This window comes from Uloborus diversus, chromosome 1 (genome assembly GCF_026930045.1).
Source record: "Uloborus diversus isolate 005 chromosome 1, Udiv.v.3.1, whole genome shotgun sequence".
NCBI lineage: Eukaryota > Metazoa > Arthropoda > Arachnida > Araneae > Uloboridae > Uloborus > Uloborus diversus.
In genome coordinates this window covers 85,368,491-85,390,113 of record NC_072731.1, presented here as the reverse complement: position 1 = coordinate 85,390,113, position 21,623 = coordinate 85,368,491, and the positions used below count along the sequence as shown (strand labels likewise).

Below are 21,623 nucleotides of genomic sequence, written 5' to 3'. Positions count from 1 at the left end.
TTTGTATTGAAAATACTGTAGTCGGAAAAATAAATATCGGATATATATCTTGATATGTATCAAGATAGATATCGACTGTATAACGGTGAACCCTGCTATTACCGAATAATAATACTGCAGTTAAATAAAAGCTCTGTTATTGAATAAAAATAAGGTTAGAATGCACAAAATCAATGGGAGAGAATGACATAAAATTAAACAGACAGTACATATAGTATGTAGCAATAATAAAATCCAATAGTACAATAGTATTGTACAGTAGATACAGTAATTATATTCAATGCACTTTTTAGTTGTTCCAAGCATATGGAAAATCTTTAAATTTCTTTAGTTGTCTGAAATTTTCTATTTTTACTTCCATTTAAAAATTTGGACAAACAGCCCGCTTATGTGAAATTATGTTTCATTAACTTCATATTTAAAATGAAAAAGATGTGGAGTGGGGATTTGTAAATTAACAAAGCGATGTTTTGACTAGTACAGTGTGAGGTACTTTTGCTTTCAATGATGGAAGGGAAAAGTCCATTCACGAAACTAATATTTAGTACCCAATAAAGAAGGTGATACCTGACCCTTGCAATTCCCTCCGGAAAACTTTCGTGTTGCAGGATGAGGAATTCGCCTACACTCCAAAATTGGTTACTCGAGAAAAACTCGCTATTTAGAAATTTCACGTAAGTTGAATCACGTTGGAGCGCAAGTCCACTGTAGTTTAAAACTGCACATTGAATTAAAATAAGCATTTTTAGCTGTGTTTCATATTTCCGATATTTATTAATATTTGATTATAAATACTAGTAACATTGCAGATATTTTTCCTATTTCTTTATTTTTTCTTTTTTTCTGATTTAACATTGATATATCAAGAAAATAAAAGTCCATTATTAAATATTGTTAGTTTTTGAGGTCATTCGGAAAAATTGAAAATTGCTCTTATTTCATTTTATCAGTAGCGTAAGAAAGGAAATAGTGTCCAGGTCTGTACCACTAGCCTGAAGCTGAAAATCAATTAACTAGTTCCTACAAAATATAAGCTCCTATAAAATTAACTCCTATAATGAAAATTAAAGTTCTTTTTTGTTTAAAAGATGTTTTTTACCATCTAATTCAATTTTATGTACATATATGTATGTCTGTATGAAATTTTAATCAAAATATGACTGCATCTATTCACATTTTCTTTGCACTTCTTGAAAGAAATATTCACTGTCAGGGAGGGGCGGATTCAGTAATTTTTGTAAGGGGGGTCAAGTTTTTATGGTCAGTGTTACACCTAATGCGTAAAATGGTTAAGCGGAGGTGTTTAAATGAGCCAATTTATTAATCTAAACCACTTTTTGAATTTTTTTGTCCAATAGGGAAGTTTTCGATTTTTCAATTTTATTTTTATGTATGAACATCATTGGTGAAAAAATTTTTGCGATACGATAAGTAGTTTTTTTTAAATTAATTTTTAAAGTTCAAGCTCTGGTGACGTCAAATGGCATAGGAAGTGACGTCATCCCCTCTCCTGATAGGGGAGAAGCGAAGGTCACGCATTCGACTTCGAAGACGAAACGTAAAAGGCTTTCTCCTCGCATTTAACACCTCGCGTTTCTGGAACATTAAACCTCTCATCCTCTCGAAAATATTCGAATATCTCATTGGTGTTACTTGAGGAAGATTATTTAGATTGTGCTTTAACGAATCCGGCCTCCATAGTGTGTTCAAATGGATTATTGAATTTTTAAAAAATAAAAATATCAGCGCGCTCAAAATGTTCCTAGCGAAAACAAGGGATCTTCGGCGGAAGGCTGCCCATTCGCGCCCTGTGACGTAGGCTCGTGACGTTTCAGAAGCGCGCACTTTTGCGCATGGATTTTTAAAAATTCATTAAAAATTGTTGACCTAACAAATTTTGTCTAACTCCCGCAAGGAAGGTAAACACTAAGTTTAGCAGATGCCTTCTGTTTCACATTACTGTAGCTATCAAGTGAATGAAATGTCAGAATTCAAGTTGTATGGCTAAATCATTTTATTTATAATTATCCTATAATTAACAACTGTAAAACAAACTATAACATGAGTAAAATGTATAAACAAATATGAGGAATTTCAACTCTCAAAAACATCCTTCATGTTCCAAAGGAACATCCTCCAAAAAAAACACATTTGACACCCTAACTTGACTTATCCTAAAAATGTTTCAAAAATTTTAAGTCCCTAACTCTCATGGTGAAACTCTAAAAGCCATCCCCTAAGTGCAGGACGTCGCCACAACAGCGAACGATCCTCTCAAAAAATACGACTATCGTCAGTCGAAAATGAGAAACGCGAGCAGAAGCGATCTCCTTCTCATTTCCCCCTGCTTATATAATACAGCGCACTCTATGCACGTCACGCCGGATATGCCTACGTAAGAGCTCAGTCTGGATGCTTCCAGAACATTCGATTTGCCGCGGAGCTATCGGGAGATTACATCATCTCCGTTCGTGCTCTGACGTCACATCCTTCTTCCTGACGAAACACGTCGTTCGAAGTCGTTCTGATGTTTACAGGTTGATTCTCCCGTACGCGAATTGAAACAAGCGTCCTTTAAGGGACAAGATTAACTGCCTTTTCATTATTAAAGAAATACAAGTGAGTAAAAACATTTACACTTAGTTTTCACTTAGCTTTCAAATTGAATTGTTGAGAATATTTCTCAAATAGACATTTTTGGCTATCAAAAATCAACCACGGTGTTTTAAAATTCGGCGATGGTGAATTTTTTAGTTTTGAGGGTCAATTAACAATATCCAACAGCCAAAATAGGAACATTTAATAGGTTGCAACTTCCCTATTCTCAAACGGTGTGTATGTGTATGCTTTTCATTTATTTATTTTTAAAAAGTAGCGACTACTTTTCAAAAGCAGTTTGTAGTTGCTGCATTTTGAAAAAAGTAGTTGTAGTTAACTACATTTGTAATAAAGTAGTTGTAGTTTGCTCCAATAAAAAAAGTAGTTTTTCCAACCACTGCATGGCACATATTGTTCTTAAAGCATAGGTGTTTATTTTTCAAACCTGGGTTATGAAAAAAGATCAGGAAAATGAGAATAACATTATTATGGGGAGAAAAATATTCGTATATTCAAGTATTATTTTTTTGTTTTTTTTTAACATACATTATAGGAGTGCGAGGCAAATTGAAAGAAAAGAACTAAAATCCCTTTTCATTAAGATATTTTAACTATGGTTTTGTTGTTATTGCTTTTCATCTGTTATTATTAATATCCCATTTTGCTGCATTGCACCCTTTCTTGCAAGTTTGTGTCTATAAAAATTTTAATTTTGAAAGAGAGGCAGCAATTTCTAACCCCTGAGTCCTGCAATAAAGGGTTGAGGGAACTAGAGTTCAATCTTGGCTACATCACTCAATAATATCAATTTTTCATATTTTTAAGAGAACAAGATTTTTTAATTAAAAACATTTAAGGTATTGAAAATGAGAATGTTAATACATCACTTGCTACCTTCCCTCTATTGGGACCTTCCCTCTTGCTAAACAGAAAGGGCCTTGTGAACTTAGGGACCCTTGAGAAAGTGACGGTCCCTGGTTCACCTTTCAGAAAATTAAGTTTTTTTTAAGGGTTTTTTAGGGACCTTAATTTTGCTTGATGAAATTCAGGGCATTGGGTTTCTTAAAGAAGTACAAACCCTGTCTGTGTGTATAGGGGTTTCAAGTTCATAAACAATATGATCTATTACAGAAAATATACAATTAAAAGATGAGAAAAACAAGGTAAAACGAGATTCCTTAGTAAATATTCAAATTCAAGAATCATACTTGTTTCAAGGCAAGAGCAATTACAAATGTCAGTGCTTTTCGAATGATAGGCACTCTTGCCTCTCGAGCTTGGGTAACTAAATCTGTAGCGAATTGGTATGTTTCTGGAGTATTCTGTAAAAAAAGTAATAATTTAACAATAGAAGAAAGCAAAAATGTTAAATGACCACAATTAAAGAATAGTAACATTTTATTTAAATTTGTAATCAACATTTGTAATAGGAGCTAAAGCTTTATACAAATACAATATTAAGTTAAATCCCAAATAATATATTATTTTAGAATTAAAATTCTTAATACTTTTTTGATGCCTTTTTTGTTTTACAAGTAAAAAAAGTTAAAATAATTCAAAATGTAACAAAATTTATGAGCTTTACAGTTAATTTACGTTTTCAATCCAATCTAGAAAAATGGTTATTGTCTGTAAATCATTACAACTACTACGTAAATAACTGATTTTAAAAAATGTTCTTCTAAGCCTTTAAAAATATGTAATAATACTTAATTATTTACCATTTGTTTCATACAAATTCGAGTCATAAAACGTAACTACATAATACATAGATGACCACAGAACCTTGAAAAAGTCGAACATAAATTAAATTTCAAGTTTCTTAAACATTCATAATTAAAAATAGAAACACTTACCATTTTATAGCAAGCTCCTGTAGCTAGTACCATAGCTTCTCTGGGAAATTTAGTTTCTGCTAATTGTTTTGCTTGCATAGATTTGAATGCTTCTACAATTTCTGGAAACATTTCGTTCTTAAAATAAAGATCCATGGCCAAAAGATATGATTTCAATTGGTCAAAGAATCCATCAAGGTCCTACATGTTAAAAGCAATTGGTAAAATGAAACATCTCATCAATTTAAGAAATTTTCAATATTAATAACTTAAATGCAGTAGATTTCTATAATTTATTATTCTTGCTTATTTTATTATTTTATGTCACAGGATTAAACTGGTTAGAGGGTTTTCAATTCGGGCAAATTCATGTAAAATGCGGACCAAATATGGATGAAATACCAATCGTTTCAAAAAATATTGACCATTTTTAACTGAATAATCAACTTAAGTCAGAAAGAATTAAGTGGTAAGTTATATGAACATAATACTAGCAAATTATGCCATCGCCATCATCGATGAATATCTTATACATTAGAAATATATTAAGGGATTTTTAAAAAAACCTTTTCATTAACTTAATTTAAATAGCAACTGGTGATATAAGAAAGCAGTGTACAGATAATTTATGATGATTCACTAAACATCCTTAGAAAATATACTTTCAGGGAAATTTTCTCATAGCATGGGAGAAAAAAAAAACTTTCTGATAAGCAAACAACTTGTTCGTATGTTTTAGCTAATATTTTTAGAGCCCGGAAAATAATAACTTTCGTTCAAAACCAATTCAACTTCAGGGTTAGTTTTTTGAGAAATAGTGTAGTTTTAATAATTTAAAGTGTCTAAAAAATTCCCCTATCAAATTTTTTTCCCAGCAAAATCCAACACCAAAATCGGTTGAGAAACTTTTTTAATTTTGGATGGAATGATAGATCAAAATATAAGTATTTGAGCTGTATTATACATTTTTGGATAATTAAATTGGTAAAAAGATACATCATTAACTATCTAATCCGAGAAGAGAATTGTTTCTTAAGAATGTGTAGCTTAACTGTTGTAACAGTTGCTTAACACTTTCAATGTAATTTTACTAATATTTCCATCTTTTAGGAAATAAATAAGTAATATGAAATTATAAATGAAAAAAAAAAAATGTTGTACATAATCCATTACACATATGCTTTGTGGTACACTAATCTATGGTGCTATATATATATATATATATAAATAATAATAATAAAAGTGAAAAATATTGGAAAGACCATTCTCTTTTAGTTCATAGTTAAAACTTTGGTCTTTTGACCATAATTAATGAATCCTCCACGGCTGATGAGCTCTGGATTCATACTTTATCTTTTTCTACTTAATAGCTGTTTGCATTTTTCCTTCTTATCATCTTTTATTATTTATAATTTGTTTAATATTTGAAATTCTGTTTGCTTAATTTTATATATATATATATTTATTGTAAATCAACATTTAAGTACAAAAAACACGTTTGAAGAATAATACATACAATAAGCATTGAAAGAAAAACAATGCTCTCAGTTACACCCAAAAGCAAACAGAAGAATCCAAAGAAAAAAATCAAAAACGCTACATATCTTTCAGAAGAACTCGGCACGGCAGAACATGTGCAAGACATTGTTTAGATACTAATAGTGATGTAAAATACTCGGGTATTTATTTTTAGGGGTAAATACCCAAGGTATATACCCGGGTAAATACCCAAAATGGGTAAATATCCGGGTATTTATTTCAAAAATTTATATTCAACTAAAATACTTTTCTGTATGTATTCCATTTTGTATATATACAACCAACCATATACAAAACAATAAATTTTTGGCCCAAAAATTGTATTTTTGATCACATATTTAGAGAATTATTGTGTGAAACAGCTTAGCAATCTAATATGATATTCGCATTAAATGTGTTGGATATGCCTAATCAATGTTGATAGCCAAATTTCAGATATAAAAAGCCATTCTACAAAAAGAAAAAAGCTTAACTGGTTACAAAAAAAGCTTAACTGGTTACAAAAAAGCAAACATCAATTTTTTAAGGTCCTAGTCTTTTATAACCCAGTAATATGTCCCTGCATGACATCAAAATGTAACGAAATGTTGCTCAATTGATTATTACTATTTATTTACCTATATCTTATGCAGAAATTTCCTCCAAACTTAGTTCAATTGTTCAGGTATATTCTGTATCACACACACACACACACACACATATATATATATATATATATATATATATATATATATATATATATATATATATATATATATGAAAAATCCTTTGCTATATATATATATATATATACACACATAATATACATAAACATTTAAAATTCATTTAAAATTTTTAATCTTTTATTTTAGGGTTTATGTTTAAAAAAGAAAATAGTCACCTTTTAATACTACCTAAAAATTTTTTGCAAAGTGCACAATTACTAGGGGATTTACCCTGCCTTCGGATAAACACCCAAAAAAATATTTACCTTCCCACCCTACAGGGGAGCAAATGCAAATGAACAAGGCAACAGAAAAGAAAATTTTGCTTTTTTTTTTTTTTTTTTTTGCTTATTAATGTGAAAACTGTTTCTATATTTTCCATGTTATCACTTAACTATCAATAAAATAAATAACACCATAGTGTCTTAATAACTTCTCAGTTTATTCTTCCAAACATCCCTCATGCTTCCTTTTTTTTCATTTTGGATATGACTAACCTAGATTGTGATTTTGAAATCCGGAAGTTCATGATGAATTGCTTATACTTCTCCAATTATGACATTGAAAAGAAAGATTCTTTGGTTCACGATATGTTTCTTTCATGATTTCATCAAGTCTTTCAATAAAAAATATTATAAACTGTGTAATACATATGTATATATCAGTTTTACCAATTATTTCATATTTAGATTTTTAAAAAAAATTCTCATTCACTTTTTTGCACTTTTTATAAAATACCCAGTTTTTGGGTATTTACCCAGGCTTTGGGTAAATACCCAAAAAATATTTACCTACCCGCTGGGTATTTACCCGATCCACATCACTAGATACTAATGAGTTAATATTTTTAGCAATTTCATGGTTCACTCTTTTTTGCCACAATAATAGTTGATGTCAGAGGTTCCCAACCTTTTCTCTCTTGCAAACAACTTCCAAAGTCTGAAAGAAGTTGGCAAACCCCTTGGGTACTAGGTAATAAGTAACAAGCAAAAAAAAAAAAACGTGCGCACACATACGTACGCATAGATAAAGTTTGGGAGATTTTTTTTAGTTTGATGCTGCTCCGTAGTTTATAACGAGAATGAAACCACAATTCAAAATACAGAACTACAAATATTGCTATGAACTAAAATGATCGCTAAAAAATTAATACAATACAAATTCACCAAAAGAATAAACACAGTAATCATTCTGTGCTTCAATCAACTTTGAAAAACAAAACTTTTTGAAAAAAACATTTTTTTCTTGTGAAACGAAGAGGCTCAAAGTTTGGCTGAAATTTTTCGGACACTAAGGTACATTTATCTCTAACCACTGTAATGAATGAGTAACCAACCTTTTCGACTTTGTGCGCCGGAGACCCATCTCCTCGATGTTTCTCTTGGCATATTATATTTCCTTGCAGCTGCAGGAATTGCTAAATCACCTTCAACTTAAAATTAGTGCAGCCTCTAAATCATAGTCTGAATTTTTCTTTTCCCTTTTTCTTGCATACACCCCAGGCATTTTCATTAAATAAATAAAAAATTTGAATTAGAAAAGAGTAGGTAGGTAATAGGTTGTAAATATGAATGACAAGTTTAGCTTTTGAATTCTACACATTAATAATACATACTTTATTTTTGTTACCTGTAAAAATCTTCTAAATTTCCGTTTAAGACCTATTTATGGATTTTGTCAATTTACTTTCATTATGAATTAAAATTTGCTAAGCCTAACTATGCCCCATTTCACCCCACCACATGAAAATAGCAACAAAAAAAGAAAGAACTGATACTTTTTCTACCTGTTTTTTGCAAATTGTAGATGAAAGTCTGTTCTAACTGATAACACTTGAGAAAATTGAAAAAAAAATGTATAGCAAGATTTTAAGAAGTTTGTCAGGCTTCCTAAAAATTCACATGTGACTTGAGAAACAAAATGTCAGTGTAGTGCTCCCAGCAATTTACACAGAAACTTTTAAAAAATCAGAATTGTAGCCAAAAAGCCCCTCATAACTTGTGTAAAGTTTGAGAAAAATTCAGCCAGACCAAAAATTTTTATAAATAAAAATACACAGCATGACCCATTTCACCCCATGACCCATTTCACCCCACCTGACCCTAACGAGAATGAAACCACAATTCAAAATACAGAACTACAAATATTGCTATGAGCTAAAATGATTTTAATACAATACAAATTCACCAAAAGAATAAACACAGTAATCATTCTGTGCTTCAATCAACTTTGAAAAATTTTTGAAAAAAACATTTTTTTGTGAAACGAAGAGGCTCAAAGTTTGGCTGAAATTTTTCTGACACTTAGGTACATTTATCTCTAACCACTGTAATGAATGAGTAAAACGTGTCTATTGAAAAATAATAGAAACTTCTATTTTCAATATACGCATTTACTCCAATTTTTACACAATATGTAATTTTTATACACAATACGTAATTCACTTACTACCAGAGAAATTTTCTACACAAATTTCATAAATTCCTTATTCACATATACCGCAAATTAAGTTGCATGGTTAAATTCCGTTGATTTTTTTTAACTGTGTAAACCTGACACTGTCTTACTTTCACCCACGAAATTTTTTTATGATAATTAATTTTTCATACTTCTTGTGGTATTCTTGGATTGCTAGTCATTCTTTCCCTTTTTCGACAATAAAGCGCGGAGTAAATTGCAGTCATTGTAGTGTGAAAATTATAGCAACAAACAACAACATGATCTCACTTCTATGCATTTGACTCAATACTAGAGAAGAGTGATAGCTCTTTGTCGGACTCAAATGGTAAAGAAACTAAAGATCAAAATATTTTAGATGCTCGTATATGCGCCATGTAATGTTTTAATCATGTTTAATCAATCTTTCCAATCAAAAGCATCTGAGGAAATGAAAGCCTTCAAATTCTTTCATCTGAGGACATTGTATTCATAAGTAGAGCTTTTTCAACATGGCTTCAGGGCTATCATTGTCCAATGGGAGAGTAAAGGGTCATTCCATAGTGACTAACGTAACATTCACATCTGATTTTCAAACTCTTTTTACTTACACCGGGAGTAAAAATAAATGTGTTTTGGTTTAATATGCAGATTTAAAATGTAAAAGGTGACTATTTTTCATTTCTACCAAGAATTTGAAGCAAAATAAGCGCTGGCAGGTGTTTTTTCACCAAAAAAGGCATCATGACTAACGTAACATTTTTGCAACCCTGAGAAACAATGCTTATGTTACAAGACAAATTTTTCTGAAACTTACACAGGCATTTGAAATTGGCCGATATATTTGTAAGAGGTAAACAATCTATTTTTAAAAATGTACTACAGATTTGTTACAGATGAATCTTTTTTGGCCCTTAAGGGTACTTTTACTAAAAACTGTGTGTGACTAACGTAACGGGACTAACGTAACCATCGAATAGCTAGCAACGAATGCATATCAAAAACTTTTTATAATTAATTTCTTGCTCTTATATAACTTTTACACTTTTTAGGAACCTTCTTTGTGTTGCATTATGGTTCTTTCTTTACTTTTTTTCTATATTAGTGTAAGAAATTGAATGGAAGGATTCAGTTCAATTAACTCAATTTGAATGTGTGAAAAAATGAACAAATAAAAAAACTGCTTTTACAAAGTAAATAACATCATTCTTGAGCTAATTAAATCCTAAATATCTCTCTTTTAAAAAATTTACTTTATGCAAGTTGATAGTTTCACCGAATTCTAGTAGTCTGTCGATATACTAGTTATCATCATAAGAAACTCCGCAGTACTTTTCAGTGACATATTATATTTTAAGGTTTACTGATTCATCGAACGAATAGTGTTGTGCATTTTTTGAATTAAAATGTAATGTTGAAAAAAAAAAATCGAACGTTTTTACAGAATGCATTTTAATTCCAGATATCACTGCAAATGTTTGAATTTCTAAATGATCATTCTTGCATTTTCTGAAATATATGGCAGCAGCGCTTATTGTCACTGCATCATGTAACGTCTTCAAATGTTTTCCAACGAGCAGTCATTACTTCATTTTAATAATAGGTGGAGATGTATTTTCTAAAAAATAGAGACGTTCTTCTCTGTTAAGACTGTATTTCTATTATCTTAATTCTTAAGCTTGTATTCTTGTGTTGAGTGCACATTCAGGAGAGTACTCATTTTGCTTTACTCACCTTTTTTTCTTTTTTAATAATTCTTTAAATTGAAAGTATCTTTTTAAAGACCTTTAAAAAAGTATTTTTCTAAGTAAACAGAAGGCCTACAATGTAATGTTACTGGTATTTTTCACCCTTTATATTTTTAATCAATATAGAATACCTACATATTCAAAAAATTGTCCATGAAAATTTACATTAAATTAAATAAGTTTTAAATATTAGCAATCATTTTATAAATGTTACGTTAGTCACATGCAAACTGTTGCGTTAGTCACAGCTCAAATGTTACGTTAGTCACACTAGTTATTTTATATCTACTGATACTAAAATAAATATTTTGCACTTTTTAAGTAGATATGACACACATGTAAGAAAATAAAAAGTGTTGTTTGGCTCAATCATCTGGTTTAGTTTTTTAACAGAAAATAGTACATTTTCGTGACTACCGTAACGAAATATTTTCAGTGAAATAACCAAACTAATTGAAATACTTATCTTATAATGTATGCAAAAAGAACAGTCAATTTTATTCGGCCAACATCTAATCATTTAGAATAAACATAGTTCTTTTAAAAATTTGGAAAAAATTTTACATTATGCAAGTGAACTTAGACGCATGTTTTTTGTGCATGCTAAGCCTTTTCTACAACCTCGCACGTTTACAGCCAGAAGAAAAACACCAAATGGAATTTTTTCAAACTGTTACTGGATTTATGTACTAGAAAGTATGCTGAATGAAATGATAGGTCACAATTAAGGCTTTGTGGGAAAAAATTTCTGAGGTTGAGGTTGACATTTCTATGGAATGACCCTAAACTATTTAAATGTAAAATATGTCAGGAAGCATGCAAATATTTTCATGTTAAGAGTATTGAATGTGCGAGAGACAAATGAATAAAAAAGGAGCAAAATTTGGCTGAAACCACTTGAACATGAAACTTTATCAGAAACAAGAGCGTTAAAACTCCGCCATCACGACATTTTTTTCGCGAACCACTGGTTGGGAACCGCTGGTTTATGCCTACCAAATGACTTTTCCAGTATCAACTAAACCAAATGCAAAGTAAATAAACCTCAGTATACACAAAAGAATTTTCTTGATAAAAATAAAAAGAGGAAAACTTTGGGCAGTTTAAGTGACAGAAATTTATAAGGGGCTCTGAACTGTAGGATAAAGTGAGAAAATGTCTCAAAATGATACAAAGCAGGAATTTTCTTAAGTTTAAGCAATCTTTTCATATATGAGGAACTATCAGCATTAGCTTATCTTTTTCTGTGCCTCTAGTATCTATAACTAACTGAACTGCATTAAAAAAAAAAAGTTAGCCTTCCACTGTAAGTCTGTCATCAACTTATTTTATGCTTGAAATGACGAAAGTAACACTTTTTGAAGCACGATATGACCCAGGAAAATCTCTAGTTAGACTTAACTGAAAGTTTCTTTTTATGAACAAGTATAAAAGTTCTTTCTTTCAGCTTCACAATAAGCAGTGTTTGATTGTCTTACTAATTTAAATAAATTTACTAGAGCTTTGAGAAAAAAGATCAAAAATGCCAAATTTTACTCATTTGCAGAGCAAAAAATAGCTATATCTCCAAAATAAAAAAAATTTCTGAGAAAAAAAATTCCAGTTTGGGAGCACAGAATATTAGTGCTTTTTTCCTACCAAATTTCATAAAAAACAAAAATGGTGTGGCACAAAATTTTCTGAAAATTTGTCAATTTTATATGGAGTGATCCTAGACAGAGAACACAAAATAGGGTTTATTTCATGATGCCCAAAATTAAAAATTATTAATGCAGAAAAAGTATTTTAAAAAATGAGGGGAAATACTTAAAAGTAACTTTAAGAAAAAGCACTCTACCATTTCAAGAAAAGTTTGTTCTTGTTATAAAGAACTTGATTTATTTTTATCAAATGACAGCTACTGATATCATTGTGAAATAAAGACATTGAATACACAAAGCTGTAATAAAAAAAAAAAAAAACTAACAGAGGTCATTAACTCAACTTGGATCTCTAAAATAAATCACAATCTTCAAGCAACATGTTAAACACTTAATGAGAAAAATCAAAAGAATCTGAACTCACTGGATCGCTGAAAAAATTTAAAATGATTTCTTTTTTTTTGAGATAGTAGAACAGTCTCATAGCTACAGGTCCGAATATAAATGTACCAAAGCGTAATTCTTTATTCTGCTTATGAAACCTTTGGGAAAGACAAAAGTTTTTTCACATATAAATTAAGACTTAAAAAGATAATAATGAATAATTGTTAAATGCTGATACAGAAAATGCAAAATTTTGACAATAAAGTAACTTGAGTTAAACTTGAGCTAAAAATGTTCAGATAAAACATTACAAAGAAGTCAAAATTCAAAATCGTTAAATGCCTTAAAATATGTTTGAAGAGGATAATAAATTCAGAAAACTTCAAGAATAAAAAATCCGATTCAGGGCTGTCCATAAAAAGCAGGGGCGTAGCTAAGGGGGGGACAACCCCCCCCCCCCCCGAAATGTTTGTCTAAAAAAAAGGAGAGAGAAAGGAAGAAAAGAGAAGAGAAAAAAAAGAAAAAGAAAAAAAAATCAAAACTACTTATTTTCTAAATAGTAATGGTGAAAAATTCACTTCGCTCCCCCCCCCCCCCCCGTGCCATTGAAAATCAGCTCCATGAGTGACCCTTAAGCCTAAAGACGCCTCACTCCTCACTCTGCTGCGACATTTTTTTTGATAATTGAGTGAAATTTTACACTTCGCTTTAGAAATGAGATTGACTTGTTAAATCCGCGTATATGTAGCCTTTTTTTGTCATAGATTCTGCAAACTGTTAAATATGTTTAATTTTTATGAGCGGCGCAGTGGGAATATTACATACAGTTGAATCTGTATACTTCGAATTTCACAGGAAGGAAAAAAATTGAGATAAAGAGGTCTTAAGATAAGTGGGCTTTAAAAAACTTTATAGAAATTTGGAATATGATGGTGAAAATTTGAAATCCATACTAAAGACAATATGGGCTCTTGATCAAAATTACCCCGTATTAATTTTGTTAGGTCTGAATTCTATTTTTACATTATTAAGGGGAGTCAGAACCCTGTATACTGTCAGTGTTAATTTGCAAAGGCTTTCTGAAAATCTATTAAAGAAACAATTAAGAAATTTTTTCTTTACCTTAAGTAGACTCTTTTCTCTATACTGAAGTAAAATTTTTACAGAAAGAAAGCTTAGTTTTTTTTTTTTTTAAATTCTAATGTGTAAGTTAATGTATTTTTTTCAAAAAATGTATTTTGCAACACGAAATCAGCTTTATTAAAAAAAAATTTCGAATGTGAGAAATACAGTAAAACCTGTCTACAACGATACTGTTGGGACCTAAAAATACCGTAATAGACAGGTTATCGCTATAGACAGTTTGATTATTCATGCTGACATTTTGCTGCAGCCAAAAAAAAATTATTGTTATAGACAGTTATCGTTATAGACAGTATCGTTATACACAGGTGTCACTGTATTTTACTTCAGTATATGCAATTTGATGTATGGAATAGGTGGTAAAAATTTCAAAGCCTAACACAATTTAGTTTTGGAGAAAAAGGAACATTTAGTTTCAAAAATACCATTTCGAGATATTGCAATTCAAAAGGATAAATTATACCTCAACAAAATAGGTTTATAATTTTTTTAAGTTTATTTAGACTTACTTCTAATATGAGCACGATCAAGAAGTTTGTATCATTAAAAAAGTATTGAAATGGAGTTTCAAAACATATAAAAATAAAAGAAAATTGAAATTTTGAAAGTATTTTGGGTACTGACTCCCCTTAAGTGCTTAATTGCGAATTTAAGGAATCATTTTGACAGTAAAAGAAACTTTAAGCATATCTTTTTCAAGAAAAAGTCTTTTTTTGCTTCTTAGTGCCTGATTTTTTTTTTTTTTTTGATTCATTATTTATCTTCTTGAGGTTAGCAATTGCTGCAAATCTAACCTGGCCAATATTCTAGGATTTTCCTTTTTTCATCACTTGAAAAAATCTTATACTTTCTTTTCACTCCTATCATCTCGGTTTTCTGTAAGGAATCACAATTTTAAGAAAGAGAGCGACCAAAGAACAGTACTAAACCATATAACAGAGCAAAATGGCTTTTAACTTGAATGACCTTTAACCATGAACTTGAAATACTCATCCATAATGCAACTAATACTCAACTTGTGAATTTCTCCAAATTTAAATGGAGGAAAAAGAAAAAAAAAGTTAAATTTTCCAAAACACTTTTAAAAAATAAATAAATAAAAATTCTTTGCTTTTGTTTGACACAAGTATCGAACTTGGGGCACCCCATTCCAAAGTATGTAAGATTCACTTCCCTCCTCTTACTATTATTTTTTAATACTAAAAAAAGTTTATATATACATATATATATATATATATATACATATAGATATTTACATATATATACATATATATATACATATTGTTACAAATCCTGCAAATAGTAATTATTGTAGTAGCGTAACCTGTAAATAGTTTCCCATAATGAATATACAACCCCTTTCCATTCGGCTGAAGTATACGTCCCCCTATTTCCTTTTCTTTTCATTGATAAAATCTGATAACGGTCTACGCATTTCGAGAAGCGGTAAGAATGTTGTGGAAACTTCTTTGATGTTTATAAAAGTGTCCTGCGTGATAAAAAGAGAATTTGTTCTGAGAGTGTATTAGCTCTGTTTATTGCGAGGCATTTCGCTGTGTTGTTTTCGTATTTGGAAGTAAATACGTGTGTAAACGTTGAGTTTACGGTGTTGTGTGATAATTGCTTAATTGCTGATGAATAATTTAGCAGTTGTTGACGATATTTCCTGTGCATAGTGTAAATAAATTCTCTGTGTTTTTAATCAAGAACTGTGTCGTCCTTTCGAGAAGTTGGAAGCCTCACCGAATCCGTTACAATATATATATACACATATATATATATACACACATATATATATACACACATATATATATACATATATATACATATATAAAAGAAGTAACCCCCCCCCCCCTGAATGTCGGGTCTAGCTACGCCTCTGATAAAAAGAATATCACTTTTTTTTTTCAACATATTTGACCAACTTGTCACACTTCACCATACACCCTCTCGTTGTCACACTATACATCAACATAAAACTGGAAGCAAATCTCAAAAACAGGAGAGTTTGCAGGTCTGCCATATAATGCTAGTGATTTCCACTTGTAGTTAGAAAATCTTCACTCTTTTGGCACATTTTTTCGTTGTGAAACCTACGTGCAATTCAATTGTCGTTTTTAATTGCCAGCCCCGTTTTGCCGAAAAATTTATAATTTATTTCAAGAAACATCTATAAAACGAAGATTAGATCTCATGGTACAAAATTCCCTGGGAAATAATGGGAAAAAAAATTTGGGGAGGCAAAACTAAAATATTCCCAGACTTTTACCGGACATTTTTAACGATGTCAATTTCCCAGACAATTCCAGGTTTTCTCAGAGTGTTATGAACCCTATATATTTTACAAACACATTGTTATAAAAATGGTCTTTATTTCAACCAAAATGTGATGTCTCGCTTCATGTCCCTCCCTTTAACAAACTTAAATTTCACAAAATCCCCTCAAAGCTTAATATTTATGAATGATACCTTATTCAAAATATTTAACAATTTTATTTGCAAAAAGAAAGCTTAAGTGTAGTTCTAAAAAGGTGGGAACAAAAATGTTGCTTTTAAGTCATTTTAAAATTTTGGAATTTGAAATCAATTTTGCTTTTATTGCATAGCATGTACACCTAGAACATCAAACACAAACATAAAAAGACAGCAGGTATTTATAAAAATTAATAGCAAATTTAATGATCGGTCCGACACTGTTGGCGAAAACCGGAATTCCTCTCTGGTAACCCTTTGCTTATCGTACGCTGTGAGTTGTCGCCAATCAGGGTTTGCTTGGCAATTTTTGCCACCTTTGTTTATTATTCGTTATGATCATAACTTGAGTTTCCACTGTATGTATATAATGTTAAACGTATTGATTTGTGAAAAATATCAATGGATTAAAGAAATTAACATCATAATAGCCTTTTTTAGTAAGGTTAAAAGACAGAAGATCATATTATAATATTGAATAAATGGACAAAATTATCGGCGTCTAGATCGTAACGCAATTTGGACATCTCACATATGAAAAATTACCATATAAGCTTTGTGCTACAATATGATCAAGGTGAAAAAGCAACGTAAATAAAGCACAAATATTGGAGAAAATACAGCATATAGCTATTTCAAGGCTACAATGGAGCCTCTTCAACAGTGCAAAAAGCTCACCAACACAACCAGAAGTTGCGAGAGAACTGACAACAACCAGGTGGACACCGGCTCCATTGTAGCCTTGAAATAGCTATATGCTGTATTTTCTCCAATATTTGTGCTTTTATTTATATTGTTTTTTCACCTTAATCATCTCACATATATGTTTAAGAAAATGATTTTGCTTCAAAGATACTGCATAAAAACATATGAAAACACTTTAAAATGATTGACAATTGATTTTGAGGATTGAAAAATACCTTTAAAACATATGAATCATATATTTAGTACTCAAATAATAGCATTGTCAAGATCGTAACTTTTGGATATAATGAAACTTCCAACTTCCTTTTTTTCTAAAATGTTTTACACAATAAATAATCTGTCTTTCATTTTTTAATTTGTAGAAAATTTTATCAAAAAAATATTTAGTTTGAGATTCATACCCTTAATTTTGTTTTGAAACGTTTGGAAATTATTTTAAAAAAAAATTTTTTTGATGGTACATTTGCTTTGTTAATATTTTGAAAGTCCAAAATTGTGCCTTTTAGCAAAGAAAATATTTTTAAAAGGGTATTTGAAGAGCATTTTTCCATAATTTATGTCCATTCTTGTCTCTATAAAGTATTATTATTTAACTCAAAAAAATTTGAGTCAATTAAAATGAAAGTTATTTGGTGTTGAAGCTTCAAAGTTGAGGTCTGTGTTTGCTCCCACCTTTTGAGAACTGCCCTTAAAACAAATTCAAAAAATCGAACCTTTTCATCATCTGGATGCATAACTCCATTTCTTCGGGCTTATCTTCACATGAATGAACAACAGTTTTCAAATCTTCCGTGAAAATCATCGATGGTACAGAGCTATTCAGTTGAGCTTTCATTCGATTGTAAAAATTATCTATGTGGTAAATTTTAAGTAATTAATACTGTAGATGAATACATATATTTTAAAGATCAATTTTAACACTAATATAATTTCAATATGTATATACAGTATTCTCACGATGTCACAAAGTCAAAAGTACAGTAAAAAAAATTCGAGATAGAGTTTTTGAGATTACAATGTTATAATCATAATAAAATAATATTCTAAAAATTAGTCACAATAGTTAAAAATAAGTAGAAACATATAATGAAAGTTTTTTAAAAAATCTTAAAATAAAAAAAAAATTTATTTTTTAAATGAGCCAAAAATAATAGAGAAAAAGAACACTCTAATGAAATAGTAAAATGTAGTGATTTACCACGGCTAAACGTATCAAAGATTTGGATTACCATGTTGCAGAACGGTTTCGAAAAAGTTTTTTGTGCCCCGGAACAAAAGAAAATGGGCAAAGGATGGCACCATTCCATGTGTCTCTAAAGGGGTTTCCTGTTCATCTCCCTTTCTTAGGGAGGTGGAAATAGAGTCAAAACTCAAAAGGTCCAACGAAGTGACCAGAGAAGGGGGGCGAAAAGTTTAAGGTAAGTTTTTTGGGCTTCTCAGGACTTACATTTTCTGACACCCCAGGGCTCTAGAATGTAAGTGACAGTAGATAAGCTTCTCCGAATCATTCCTAGCCCCCTGAGGGAAATAAGAGTGTGCCCAATTTTTGGAAACATTCCTCGTTACATCAAGACTAGAGATGTAAAATTTCTGGAAATTTTGAAATGATGGAAAGAACCTTTATTTACCGGTTTTTTTCGGAGAAAATGGAAAATCGATTTTTTTATGAATAAAAATAGAGTTTCTTAATAGCTCAGTGTTTCTTGGAACATATAAAGAGTTAAGCATTAAAAAATATATGCAATCCACAAATCTTTTTCTATTCGACAGAAGTACACATAAAGGTAAGTTTAATTAGGAAGAAAAAACCTTTTTGTTTTGTTTATTGTCCTAGTTTTTATAACTGAGAGCTTTCTTGGTGAAACACCAGAAATAAGTCAAGTCGTTGTGCAGCCAGTAATATTGGGTAAGGTGTATCTAACCTTAACAATTACATTTTCTATTTTAGATTAAATGTGCTTGCAGTGACGTCATCTTCGGTATACGGTTGCGTTCGAATAGTAGAACCGGTGGATTCTTGATTTGGTTATTTCGCTGTTGTCGTTTATGTTAAATTCATTGTGTGAATGTTAATTGATTTTCTTTTTAATTTGAAATTTGCTTGGCGAATTTAGCGATAAACAGTGAAGTTGCGCATTATTTGTTTATTTTGCATTTAAGTTTTTAAAGGGTGTTCATGCATTTTAGTTAAAAAACATGATTATTGATTTTTTGACATCAGAAAGGGGATGGGGAGGTATTTTTTTTAACTCTAGAGGTTTTTTTTTTTCCTTTTTCTCAAATGTTAGCTTTCCTATAGTTAAATTTTTAATGTGGGTTGCAGGATTTCCTTTTTGTCCTAGATGTACTGTGTTTTTTAATTGTGTTGTTTTTCTGCTGGAGAGTTGAATCCTTTTCCGTACAGGATACGCAATTTCCTTTTTGTCCTAGATGCACCATGCTTTTTAATCGCAATTGCATATCTGCCAGAGTTCGTTTCGCTTGCTAAAGGGCGGTTCACTTATCGGCCGTCTGTCCCGTCCATCCGGTTTTTTTGACGTGACGGACTGCCGATGAAAGCAGAGTAGCATTCACATACCAGACTTGCCAACCTTATGAAAAGAAAAAACAGGAGATCCAGTCAAAGCTTTAAGGGAGAAAAAGGGAGATTTTAAACGATGCTATAATAAGTAAAAAACACTGTTATAACAAGTATTTATTTAATTTTTTAATGCAAGTGAATTCACTCATATAATCGCTCTTTTTGTTTGTAGATTTTTTTTTCAGACATCGCTAAAGATGAATGTTAAACTACAACGCACGCTGTAGATCAAGATGAAAACACGGGGCGCAGTTAGCATGCGTCTGAAAACTGAACGATACCGCGAAAACGGCAACGGTGCATGCGTGAGATAGAAGTGGAAGTGAGAACGTAGAGTTAAACCAAAATACCATCTCCGGAAGCATTTCGGTCGACACTCCGAACGCACCCATCGGATGTTTGCCGCTCACCTTGCGTTCGACGAACCTCACCGGTCGATCGGTAAGTAACCGGTTACTAGAGACGTACCGAGTAGCACTTTGGCCGAGTAGCCGAGTACCGAGTACTCGGCCTTTCACTACTCGGGCGAGTTTCCCAGTACCAATTATGTTGAAAGAAGGACCACCGACATACACCGATGAATTTTGAACTTATTGAAATAGTAGTATAGACCTTGTCCATATAATAGTTTTTAAACTAAATTCCTGCTGAAATTTAACTACAAAATTTTGCAAAAATATTGTTTAAATTAAAAATGAATAAATAAAAGGTATGACTTATCAAGTTAGAATTAAAACAAATTATACAAATTTATTCATTATAGGTCTAGTTCGCTAAACATAAATAATTATTAAAAGCAAAAAAACCAATGTGCAGGAACACTGCAGACACGTTTTTCTGTGTTACAAGGATCGTCTTTTCAGTGCATAACATGTGAACTAAAGACTGTAAAGGCATACGACAAAAAATTCGACTTTTGCTGGATGCCTTTAAATCAACGAGCTCACATTTTGTGCATTGAAAAAGAAATTCCTTGTAACGCCAAAACACGTGTCTGCAGTGATCCTGCACTGTGCTTCTAACGTTGTTTTATTTCCTTTTATTTTTAAAACTAAGGTATTTTTATATATCTTATAATTAATTTTAGTTTGTAGCAAAAATTCCTAATTTGCACAATTTTCAACAAAAAAGTTTTATTAACTTTCGAGACATTCGAACCAAGATTTATTTCATTGAAGTATTTCAAACTTCATTATTCTCAAAATTTAAATTTGAATTGTAAATGGTTGCAGAAAATTATATATGCTTGAGCTTTTTTGTAAATTTTAATGTATTCAATTTCTTGCAACTACTCGGTATTGGCCGAGTATCTGATCAAAATTTGGCCGAGTACCGAGCACTCGGCATATTGGCCGAGTACCGAGTAGTTACCGAGTACTCGGTACGTCTCTACAAGTTACTAACCGCAGCGTTCTATGATCAACCGGTTACCGTATCCATTACCATTCTAAGCAGTTGATTGGTTGATTGGAGCACGTGATCATTAGCTGTCACGTGATTAACTAACCGGTCATGCTCATTGAACGTGAGCTCACTGAGCAGTGCGGGTTTGCTCTGCTAGCCATGCCATCTATTAGGGCTCTAACTATTTTAAGGAAGAAAATTAAGTTTAATTTAAAAAAAGAAAAAAACCCGAAAAAAATAAAAAAACGGGAGAAATGGATACTGAAACGTACAACCGGGAGAATGGAGTAAAAAACGGGAGTCTCCCATGAAAAACGGGAGAGTTGGCAGGTCTGACATACGGTTGCTGTATATAAATTATGTGACTGAATTCACCCATCAGAGAGAAGAGCACGCTGCTTGGCGGAAGCCAATGAAATGCCGTTCTACTTTTG

At 31.1% G+C, this 21,623-nt stretch overlaps 1 protein-coding gene across 2 annotated transcripts in view; it reads right to left on the bottom strand.

Moving 5' to 3' along the window:
• The window catches only part of LOC129230848 (pentatricopeptide repeat-containing protein 2, mitochondrial-like), a 63,569-nt gene that overhangs the window by 14,171 nt on the left and 27,775 nt on the right, over nucleotides 1–21,623 (bottom strand). For both annotated transcript variants that reach the window (XM_054865200.1, XM_054865201.1), the window contains exons 3-6: nucleotides 17,918–18,056; nucleotides 12,925–13,042; nucleotides 4,455–4,634; nucleotides 3,807–3,920 (exon numbers count right to left, since the gene is read on the bottom strand). In XM_054865200.1, coding sequence (XP_054721175.1) covers nucleotides 3,807–3,920; nucleotides 4,455–4,634; nucleotides 12,925–13,042; nucleotides 17,918–18,056 — 551 coding nt within the window. The remainder of the gene's footprint in view (nucleotides 1–3,806; nucleotides 3,921–4,454; nucleotides 4,635–12,924; nucleotides 13,043–17,917; nucleotides 18,057–21,623) is intronic.